Raw genomic sequence first — 11524 nt, 5'->3', positions numbered from 1 at the left:
TTTACCTTAGGCATTCCAAACTTCCTCATTATTCACCAAGATGAGTTTATAAGTTTATAAACTCTTTCACTCTTGTGGTCAGTCTAACAATAAATAGCATATTAACATGCACTTCCTGATTCTCTGACAAAAACAAAATAAAAAAAAAAGTCAGAACAAAAACACTTTATAATTAGATGCAGACAGTACACTGAACACTTACTTTTACCTCAAGAGCTGCTTATACAAGAAATCTGTATTTGTATTGTAATATTTAACACACAAACCCCAAATTGTACTTATAGTTGTTTAAGTATAATCTGAAATATAACAGCACAGCAGGTTTAAAAAAAAGTTCTTTATTTTGACAGTTTATTCATCCAATTGATTGTAACAAATAGTTGCATAGGAATGTTAGCAATACAGTGATACAAAAGACTCAAATGAGAAACACATTGGACAAAGATCTTCTGCTGTTAAGATATCACTCCTGCTTTTATTTACAAGTCATATTTGGAAGATAGCAAGATTAATTTGGTATTCAAAGATTGTAAAGCAATACAAATTCTTTCTTCGGTACAACACGCACAGTAACAAGTGGTACAGAGTTAAAACAACATATAAACCACCACTGCAAACCAATCAAATACAAAAGAATATACATTATATTTAAAGACATATTAACACTGATAGAAGGGAGGCAGAGCTGGTGAGACGAAGACACTTTTATTGTTTTAGTTTGAGTCAAGTTGTTTGGTAGATTTCAGTCATTGGAGATTTGTCTCCTCGTCAAAGACTCCTCTGCACCATCTCACACTTTTTTTCTTTTTTTTCTTTTTGTTTTACAGTTTTCAAGGCATATATCACATGAACAATGAACTCTCAAACAGCACACTCAATATTAGTCCAGACAACTTACAATTATACAGAAACTGGAGCGCTGTGTATAATGTCAATAAAATGAGACCTTGTTGGTAAAAAAAGTGAAACCATGAAACATTTACAGAAACACCTGAAAAAATAGCTGTTTTAATTTTATATATATATATGTCATAATTAATTTGGTCACTCTTGGATTGTGTCCAAAAAACCCCATAGAGACAAAACTGAACAGGAAGTAGTGACGCAAACAGTGACGCTGCACAGAGCCAATTGTTGACAAAGTTCTGCCATTATTTAACATTTCACACAGTGTTCCAACTTGTGCTAAATTGATGTAGTCCATACAGTACGAACAGCAACAGAAGCTAGATGTGTATGTGTGGCTATATACAGTCCATGCATGACTTTAACAGGTTTACACGCTAACACGCTCATGCATCACTCATGAACATACTTACAGAGTCAAGCCAAATGTTTGTAAACAGATTCAAGGCAGTGTGGTGTTTTCCTATATCTGTCCAAGTGCCGTGTATCTTGTAAATAGGGACGTCAAGATGAATAAATGTATCAATAATCAAGTCAAAATATAATTGTCGTGAGGAGAAGCAAAAATAAAATGTTGCAGCTTTTAAATTAGAAGTTTTGTTTTGGACAGCTGGGCACATTCAAGTATATTAAAGGTGTACTATGTCACTTTTCTGGTATTTTGTATGCATTGCCGTTTGCATTGTTTTGCTTAGAATGTTCCACGTGGCATTATGGTTCTCTATCATGAATATACTCAATGATATATAATAAAATACCTTCAGAAACATGGATTCTTACTGTTATTAGGGTTGCATCTCCACAGATCTGACCTGTAACTTGGCCTATGGTGTCACCGGCTTGTCACCATAGAGATACACTAACAGTGAAAAGTTTGGACGCACCATCTCATTCAATGTTTTTTATTTTTTCCTTTATTTTAAGTACTTTCTACATTTTAAATACACACAGTTTTTTCTTTACTTACTACTGAATGAGAGGGTGTGTCCAAACTTTTGACTGGCAGTGTAGATAAATTTAATGCCGTACTGTGTAGCATTCCAATCAATGCAATGACATCTCCATGCAAACGTGGTATGCCCTCCAATAAAGTCACACAGTGCACCTTTAAGTTGTAGAGTTGTGGTACGGTCAGGCTGTGTTACTCCCTGATGTTTTGGGAAAAGGGCTGCACAATTAATCGCAACTGAATCAGAAAAGCAGTTTGAGTTGGCACAATTAAATCCCAAAGGCTGTTAGTTTATCAGCTCATATTTCATGGAGTTGTTTACAATGTGCACTCTGAACAGAACTACTTTTTAAAACACATACTGCAAGTCTAATCACAGCTCCAATACTTCGAAAACTTGCGATTTTTTTCCTCCAAAAATTACACAGCCCTAGTTTTGGGTGTTAACAGCACAGAACCCATAGACTCCAGAGGCAGTCGAAGTCATTAATCATAATAATAAACACTTTTCTATGTCCAGTCTCCACCCTGACCCACCCACGTCAGCCCATCCAACCCCTCTGGAGTCACCCACCCGAGGGACACGTCTGCTCCGTCACAGCCGTAACTCACGAGGCCCCTCACTATCTCCACTGTAATGTTTATACAGGCACGGAGCCAAAGGAAGACATAAGCGGCTGTACTTTAAAGGCTCATTTATACTCTAAACTCAGCGGTAAAGTGGTGCAAAACTGGAAGGTTGGTGGTTCAATGCCAGCGCTGGGCATACTTGTATTGTGTCTGTTGGCAAGGCACTTCCTGAGCCTTGTCTGTGTATGAATGTGGTGTGTGAGGTGAGTAGTTGGTGGTTGGATAGGTCTTTTTTGCAAATTGGTAGCCAAATCTTCATCTGTAGTTACAATAATTATTAAATTAAGGATGCACTGTTTTAGTGTCAATTTCATGATGATTATTTGTGATTTTTATGTTTTGATTTGTGTGATTTTAATGTCTTTCTTATTCTGTGAGGCACTTTAAATTACTTTGTGTACGAATTGTGCTATACAAATAAACTTGCCACTGTGTAACTTTTCTGTTGGGCAGGTCTGCTCCCGATTGTCTCCATGGAGATGTTGTTGCATTGCCTGAAATGTTCCAAAATAGCACAAAACGTATATATATCCTGCATTCAAATACAGCTGTTTTTATTGAGTGGGGCCATCTCTCCGCAGATCTGACCTGTAAATTGGCGTAGTCGTATCGCGTGCTCGTCTCCATGGAGATAGATTCATACACTGCCGGACAAAGCAATTACAGCTCCATGTAGACAAGCGAGTGTCACAAACCCCTGAATTTGAATATAAACGAGCCTTTTAATGAACCTGCAGTGCTGAAGTAGTGAAACTGTGATAACTGTAGTTGTAGTTGTGAAGTGTGTTGTGGTGGAGGTTTTCACAGCTCAGTGTCGGCAGTATTAGCGGGGGTAGAGTGGCCGTTGGTGGGGGGGGGCTGGGTCTTGTCTCCTTCGGGTGCCTCTCCGTTGGCGCTGGGCTTTTCGGGGGTCTCGGGGGGAGGGTTGAGGGGGGCGTCCGATGCCAGGGTGCTAGCCTGGTGGTCGACCGGGGTGCCCTCCTCCGCCTGGTGGGACAGAGAAAATTGATATAAGAATAAGAAATGAAATATAATCACATTTTTTAATCATATATGGCTGTAGTGTCTCATTTGTCTTGCATTGGTTTTAGAATGTATTTGTGGATTTCAGCTTTCTGTTTATATGTCATATTTTGAGGACTTTGTTGTGAATTGTTAATTGCTATGGCAACAGAGCTTTTTTTTTTTATCACTCTGAAACCCGTGGATATCAATAATGTTTTGGATAAAGACAGGAATGCATATATAGGCCAACTGTTTTCTTCTTTTTATCCATGGAGATATTTTAGTATTGCCTAGAATGTTCCACAGTATGACATTAAACTTATCTATTTCCATGGAGAGGAGCAGGTTATGACACTAAGTTACAAGTCGGATCAGTAGAGAGGCGACCCTACAATGCAAGTCTCTGTATAGTTTAAAAAAAAATTAAAAACACCTGTAATAAATGCAAGATAGATATGAACATTCCAACAACACCACAGAGACAAACAAGTGGTGGACTCTCCAGAAAAGTTACGTAGTGGACCTTTAAGCTTGTTCTCTCATATATTCACGCAGTCAAGTCAAGTCGATTGAGTGTAAGAGTTACGACCTATAAATATCTTTGGTTTTGGCTCATTCTTTAAAAAACATGTCTCGGAATCATGTAACAGTTTAAAATCAAAATGATCAAAACAAATATTGTGTCCCATGAAATTGTACAAAATCTTTCTGTACTGGATTATGGAGATATAATAAACACGCAGACTTCAGCCTCTGCTTTAAAGCCTTTAGAAACACTTACACTAAGCCCTTCGTTTCATAACAGGTGATGAATTTAAACCCATCACTGTTCACTCTATGGAAAAGTAGATTGGCCATCGAGAACAGCACTGTATAAAATGTATTTATAAGAACGTACTTTGCCTGAATATCTCACTTGTTTGGTGAACTTTTAATACAAAATATCATGAAGTCTAAAAACTGGTCGCCGCAGAAATGAAATGGGAAAACAAAACCTTATAAAACCCTGTATAAATAAAGCTACACAAGAAGAAGTCAAATATGTTAGTGCTGTAACTCTTCACATTTACCATTCATAGTCAATTCTGAATGAGGAAATATGAATCTGGAATACAGTATAGCTTTGTATGCAAATGTGTCCTCATAGTGAATCCCCCATGATCCTTTTGTGTTTCTCCTCATGTGACATTACAAACTCTACAGAGAAACAGACACTGCGCTTGGCAAATAGATTAAACAGTGACATATGAGGCAGCTTAGGGGGTCAAACTCTTTGAATTTAGCACATTGAATCTTTTCCTGTGTAATTCCTCTGATTAGCAGCCAACTACATTCTGTGATTAAAACATTGCACAGTTTGAGAAGAAAAATCAAGCACGCCCCTCTTCTGAAATTGACAGGGGTATGTAGTTCGGGCTGTCAGCGTTTGCTTTCTTTTTGCTGTGTCAACATTAAAACGAACTAATGCTCGAGTGTTTCATCTGACAAACATTTCTATATGAAGCCAAAAAATGTTAAAAAGGGGGTATTACACTTCTATGGGATATAAACTGCTAACACATAACATATTTAGATCACCATGTCACCTTTTATTGTTTTGAAAATGCTATATTCACTTTGCTCTCCATGCTAAGTCACTCCCCCTTCAGAGCAACACAATTAACGGGTTTGAATAGGGTCTAGGAGAGATCGCTAGATTACTCAAACATGCATGGATGATATTTAAAACCTCTTCAGGCATGTTTTTGATGAGGGAACAGCATTATAGCATGGTGAAAGATACAAAAAAGTATATATTAGATAATACCTCTTTAAGGAAAGTTTTGGTTCTTAGGTTAGCGTCTAGAATTTGTAAATTTGAACCTGCTGTGTTAAAAAGTATATTCAAATAATAAAAAATATGTTTGTCAGGTGAGGGCAGGAGCCAGTACTCCTGCATCAATTAAATGGTATCTTCAAGAAATAACCAAAAGAAAAATCCACAAATGTTTCAACTGTCTAGTCAAAAATACCACAAAAATGCCCATATTAACAATAATAATTTTTCCTGCCATTAGCATTAGCATTAGCCGCCTATAAATACAGTGATTTTCTACCATACAGCAGGTATAAGGTCAGTGAGCGCTGCTAAATAATGCATACGCTGTGTAATGTTTTATGCATGAGTGTAAATGCATGGACTGACTTACCAAGCGCTCTCCTTTGGGGCTGGGTCTACGCTGACATTTGAAGTATCCCACAGTGAGACCCACAGCAGCCAGCAGACCACTGATCAGGATCCCCACGAACACAGACGGGCCAGAGGAAGGGGTCTTCATGTCCGTCACACCCAGCTACAAGGACGGGAGGGGATGTAACATGTTTTAGAATTGTAATAATAAAAAACAAACCCAAGTCTTATGTAAGGCTTTTTCCAGATACTCAAAGTTGTTTTACAATTTGATAGAAAATTCATTCACATCTTATACTAAGTGGTGGCAAGATATTCATGGGTTTCAGCTTCTAGTTATATTTACATTTCAAGGATTTTTCCCCATTCAAATGATATAATATTCTGTTTCAAATTGGTAATCTCTATGGCAACGGTCTGAATCATTCTGAAAACCCATGTGGACTAACTAACGAGGCTGTCAGTCTGCTTCTACGATCCCTTTTGTGCCACTCCAAATATGAAAATAAATGCCAAAATGAACACATTATGGCCTATTTAGTTCCGATTTAGACACATCCCTATGAAGATGAAAAATGTAAATATATTTTACATACCTTTTCTTTTACCTTTTCACTTTGGAGAGCTGAGGCCAGAGAGCTCAAACTGGCTGTAGGTAGAAGAGAGAACAAGAAACACAGTGACTTTCAGTGATAAATACTTGTTTTTAGGCTACTCAATAATCAGTCTGTAATGGCGTGTCAAAGTTTATTCATTCACTCTAAAAACGTTTGTCCCGTTGACCGAATTTAACCGTCTTTTGCTGTGTACCCTATACCTGGAGGGCTGAGGGATTACACAGACAAATAGTTTCAAAGATTTTTTTTTTTTTTGAGACAATTCAGAAATGCTACTAATTCAATTGAGGCTGATTTAGTAACAGAATCACTAAAAATAATTACATGTATTTTTAAGAAGCACTGAGTTTATATCACTATTCAAACAACAAATTTTAACAAAATAAATAAAAAAAAAGAGGCCAAAACCACGATAATCAATAGGAAGAAGCTTTAAAACATCGATCAAATTATGTTTAAAATGTAATGTATAGCAGAGTTGAGTTAATTGATAATCTGCACTGGACCATAACAAATTTTACTTTATTACATGAGGAGATGATGTGCAGTGAGCCTATGGAAAGTTTTAGAACGTGAATAAAAGTGATAGCATTTGAAACAATGTCCATTTTACTGCAAACTGCATACAAAAATAATCTTGTTTGGAGCTTCTGCGTCTTGTTTTAGTATTGAGAAACTGTAGTTCCAACAAGCAGTGCTCTACTCTCAGCAAAACTATAAAATTAAATAAATCAAGAATGTTTGAAATTGTGAAGCCAAAATTGTGAACGGAAATGCACAATTTACCTACGAATAATTATATCTAAATCTCGTCTCGTTCTCGTACACTGAATCTCGTGACAGGCCTCGTCTTGTAGAAATTATGTCTCGTTCCATCCCTAGATATTTACCGTCCTCACTGCTCAGGAGCACCGTTTTGGCGTCTTGGAAGACGTTGATCTTGCAGGGCTCTTTACTGCACCAGTTTGCAGGCGCCTCTTCAATGATGCTCTTGGTCACCGACTGCAAAAAAATATGAATATAATGAAGGAAGACATGTTATACTGCTACATGCTATACTTTCTGTCACCAGTTGATATTTTGTCCATAATAAACCACAATATGATTTACTAAAATGACTTAATAACATAACAGAAATGGGAAAATTGTCTTCTGGTTCAAAACTGCAGAACTGAGAAGTTTTGTATTTGTATTTCTTTTTTTTTATATGTTTTTATTTTTGAAGAATGGCTACTGGGTAATTCTGAACCATATGAATATGACTAAGGGTCTCAGATACAGGAGATGTGGGCGGAGATAGGGGGTAGATGAAAAATGAAATTTCAAACATGGAAGAATCTATCAAAATACAACTTGCTATAACATGGATAAAAGTTCATTTAAAAAAAAAAAAAAGAGCACTGTCTAACTTTTGCATGTCCCAATTTACAGGTCAGATCTGTGGAGAAGGAACCCCGCTCAGTGTAAGAATGCATGTTATTTCCAAGATATTTGTTTGCGCAATGAGCAACCTGCGACTGAATAAATGCTAAATGCTTTACTATAACCGTTGTCTCATTTCGACCCTTAGAGTTTTTTTTAACAATATATCGGGACTGAGTCAAAACTTTTACAAAAATGTTACTTTATTACAACAAAAATCCAATACAGTCCCTTTAAGCTCATGGACAGATGACAGCTGATGCACAGTGAGCCAATGGGACACTTAACACAGCTGGATGGAACATATTTCAGTGACCACACCCCTGCTCTCTGCTTCACCCTGGACTATGACATCACCCTTTGCACAACATTACGCTCTGAGACTCTGAGAGAATCATGATTTTGTGTAACGTGAGCCAAACTCCTCTCTCTCTACTCCCTCAGGACTGGTGAGTAAACCCCAAAACCCTCTGCTCATTGGGAGTGGGCCCACATCTGGACCGCAAGACTACATTAATTTGTCCAGAGCAGAAAAAAATAACCACGGATTTAATATGGTAAAAGGACTCCTAATAGGTTACAATGTGATAATACCATTTAAAGGTCCTATATTACACAAAAAGGACTCTTGTGAGCTTTAAACCTTGTTATTACCTCCTCAAAAACACACCTGGAGTTGTGTTTTGTTTCATTCACACATGTTTGAGTTACCCTTTATTATTAGTCTGACTAAAGCTCAAAATGCTCTGTTCCACCTTGTGATGTCATGAAGAGATAGTTTTCAAGTTAACAGCTACGTTTTACATTTTGTGCAGTAGACATTGGAAATTCCAGAGCTGAATTCATCCAGCGAAGGTGTGTGGAGTTTAAAAACAGTGTGTTAAACATGTGTGAATGAAACAAAACACAACTTCAGGTCTGTTTGTGATGAGGAAACAACATTATAACATAGATCAGAAATTAGTATAATATGGCCCTTTAAGAGTCTGTAAATTCAAATGGATGAGAAAGGGCAGCACTGTAAAGTATAATTCCAAAAGTATTTGTTTTGTAAATGGGTGATATCTCTGTAATTACTTGGCCTATTCACAGGAAACGCTGGCACTGGCAAGTTCAAGGTCTTCTCTGTAAATTGAATTAGGGACAGAATAATAGATAGATCAGATTAATATAATGGTTTTATGGATCCAAATGCAAGCACAAGTTTAGCATTCAGCAGTTTCTGTTGTTTCTGTTCTTTGAAAACCCGAGCCACGCCCATACTGCACTACTGGCTCTTCCTATCCATTAGAAATTTGAAGCTAATCAAATGATATAACTAGAAAGCAACCTATTCTCTGCTCCATACAACAATATAGATTTTATTTTCCATTTTATAAGTTGAATCAAAACAAATCCTTGACAAATAGCAGCAGGAGACAGTATTGTTGTCACATTCTTCATTCACAAATCCACAAACCAGATCATTGCTTGTTAGTGATTGGGACCAGTCCAGTATCTTTCCATGTTCTTTCATTTTGTGGCTTCAAGTTGTGTCAACATTCAAACCAGTCTGATTAACTATTACAACCCGCTTTTACAACGTTAATTTGTACTGACAGATTATAATGTCAACTTTGTGTCTGTTTTTGTTTCTTGTTGATAAGCTCAGTAATGATTAATTAACCATAACAGCAGTAAGCCTTACCACAACATTTTAATTTTGAATCGTAAAGTGATAGTATGTAACTTTCTGGAGGTGAAAAATGAACTGCATGAGTCCACGGAAAGAGAACGTTAAAACCATACTTCATAACATTCTCTATGACGATAGGTGAGTTTTATCCTATACTCTGGAAGATTACAGCCAAAGGACAACATTTCCATGGACTCTGGACAAATATGAGTCAGGTTTGTGGAGATGCAAAAAGTTACATACTGTGGCTTTAACAACCAATTATACCATTAAATACATTTCTTCCAGCGTATTCATTTTAAACACACACAAACACATCCTATTGTCAGGGGCTTTATGCTTTCTTTGCATGTTCTGTTGGACACGGGTGGGGCTTTGTTGAGCTGCACTTAAATTTCATCTCTGGTTTTGATTACATTATAAACCCAGTTCTACCCCTTTTTGAACTGATCCTGAACTCCACTCCATTGTCCCATGTCATAGGAGGAGAAGCCAGATTTGAGATGATCACTTTCGCAGATGCTTTCGACTCTATAAATCCTACAATAATGGCACAAAATCAAGTGGTAATTTCAAGGGATCAGACTAGACTTCTCTATTGAACAACCATCCTTTTGTTCAGGAATCTAAGTATCATTTAGGGTTAGTAATATGTAGCAGATTTTGTGATGTTTTGGGGCAGTTGTAATGCACACCAGTTGTTATAGGACCACACCCAAGCTTTTGTTTTGCCTGTAGTGAAGAAAAATGATCCATCCGTTCGTTTGTCCAGAGGTGGAGACCCAATCTGAGAATTTATAACGATAAAGGAATGTAGCAGAGCTGATGTTTATGAGGACTATAATTCCATGTTATGCTTTTCTGTAAAGATAGATAATCCAGTTCCACCAGAAAGAGACAATAATATGAATTAGAATCATGTCCAGGTTTTCAGATTGGCTTTTAAGGCTGGTGTGATAATGTCCTGGTCAAAGGCAGGTGGAGTAGCCAAAAACTACTCAAGTAAAGACGTTACTTCAAAATAATACTGCTAAAGTAGAAGTACAAAGATGTAGTCCAAAAAATCATTTAAGTAAAGTTACTCAAGAGTAAACTACTACTCAAGTAAGAGTCTAACTAACTCTTGGGGCGTAACATGTCATTAATAATTTCAGTTGACGTCATTTGAAGAACAAAACATGAAATAATGCACAAAATCTGGTATATTCACAGGATAGAGCACTGTTACTTCAATAAAAATATATTAAATATTACGTACTGACTATAAGTTTTTTGCATGCGTTTAGTCCATCATCTGTGACTTGTTTTTTTACAAGCTGGAGAATCACTTTTATATTCAGGATGTGTTTAAACTGTAGTGATAATGTGGCTTTTTCATTCCCATAACTACATTGGACACATACCATTTTAGTCTTTATTTAAACTGCCTCCAACTCCCCACTGTTGCCAGCAGGTGATGCCGTTCCTGTTTAAATCTGTCTGTACACTGTAATCCTGCAGAACTATCTTTCCTTTATTACATAATATAAACATGTTGCATGTATGGCATGTAATACTAAGATCCCTTGTAATGTCTTACAATCCCTTGTAAGATAAGGACCTTTAAGTGTGATTAAACACCTAATCTCGGCCCACAAAAAAGTTTCAAATATTGTTGCTAAACATGGGCAGTAGCTGTGGCCTAACAAAAAGAGTGAGAAAGGTGAGTGTCAGGGTCTGGAGGTATAAGAACAGTCTGATTGGTCTAACAGGTATCCACACTTCAGACTGTACCTCTGTAATCAGGGCAGTCCAGTGTGACGTCACCAACCATTTGAAATTGCACAGACCACTGAAGGCAGGAAAGTTTCAAATTCACCCAGTTTGCACTAAAGTTGCCAAAATGTCTAGGAAGAGCAGATAATGCTATTAAAACATTTGTACAATTCCACTTACACAGTCACTTGTTGTCACAATGGCCTTGACTGCTTTACTTTCAGTGATGTCCTCTTTTCCCACACACTTCACTTCAGGCTGTGGAGACAAAAGCATAATACATATACAGTCACCAGTACTGCATAAAAGCTTGCATCGTCCGATATCTATGTGGGATAACATGACCTTGATTTGAGTATTTGTAACTATATTCAAAGGAACGTGGATTTCTTACT

At 37.1% G+C, this 11524-nt stretch overlaps 1 protein-coding gene across 1 annotated transcript in view; it reads right to left on the bottom strand.

Annotated features, from left to right (window-relative positions):
- Window positions 1–322: 322 nt before the first annotated feature.
- Window positions 323–11524, bottom strand: part of cd34 (CD34 molecule) — a 31754-nt gene continuing 20552 nt past the window's right edge. The window contains exons 4-8 of the mRNA XM_055223186.1: window positions 11310–11387; window positions 7168–7279; window positions 6257–6309; window positions 5680–5823; window positions 323–3472 (exon numbers count right to left, since the gene is read on the bottom strand). Coding sequence (XP_055079161.1) covers window positions 3287–3472; window positions 5680–5823; window positions 6257–6309; window positions 7168–7279; window positions 11310–11387 — 573 coding nt within the window. The 3' untranslated portion in view covers window positions 323–3286. The remainder of the gene's footprint in view (window positions 3473–5679; window positions 5824–6256; window positions 6310–7167; window positions 7280–11309; window positions 11388–11524) is intronic.

Source organism: Periophthalmus magnuspinnatus, chromosome 7 (assembly GCF_009829125.3).
Source record: "Periophthalmus magnuspinnatus isolate fPerMag1 chromosome 7, fPerMag1.2.pri, whole genome shotgun sequence".
NCBI lineage: Eukaryota > Metazoa > Chordata > Actinopteri > Gobiiformes > Gobiidae > Periophthalmus > Periophthalmus magnuspinnatus.
This window is presented reverse-complemented; position numbering and strand designations above follow the sequence as displayed.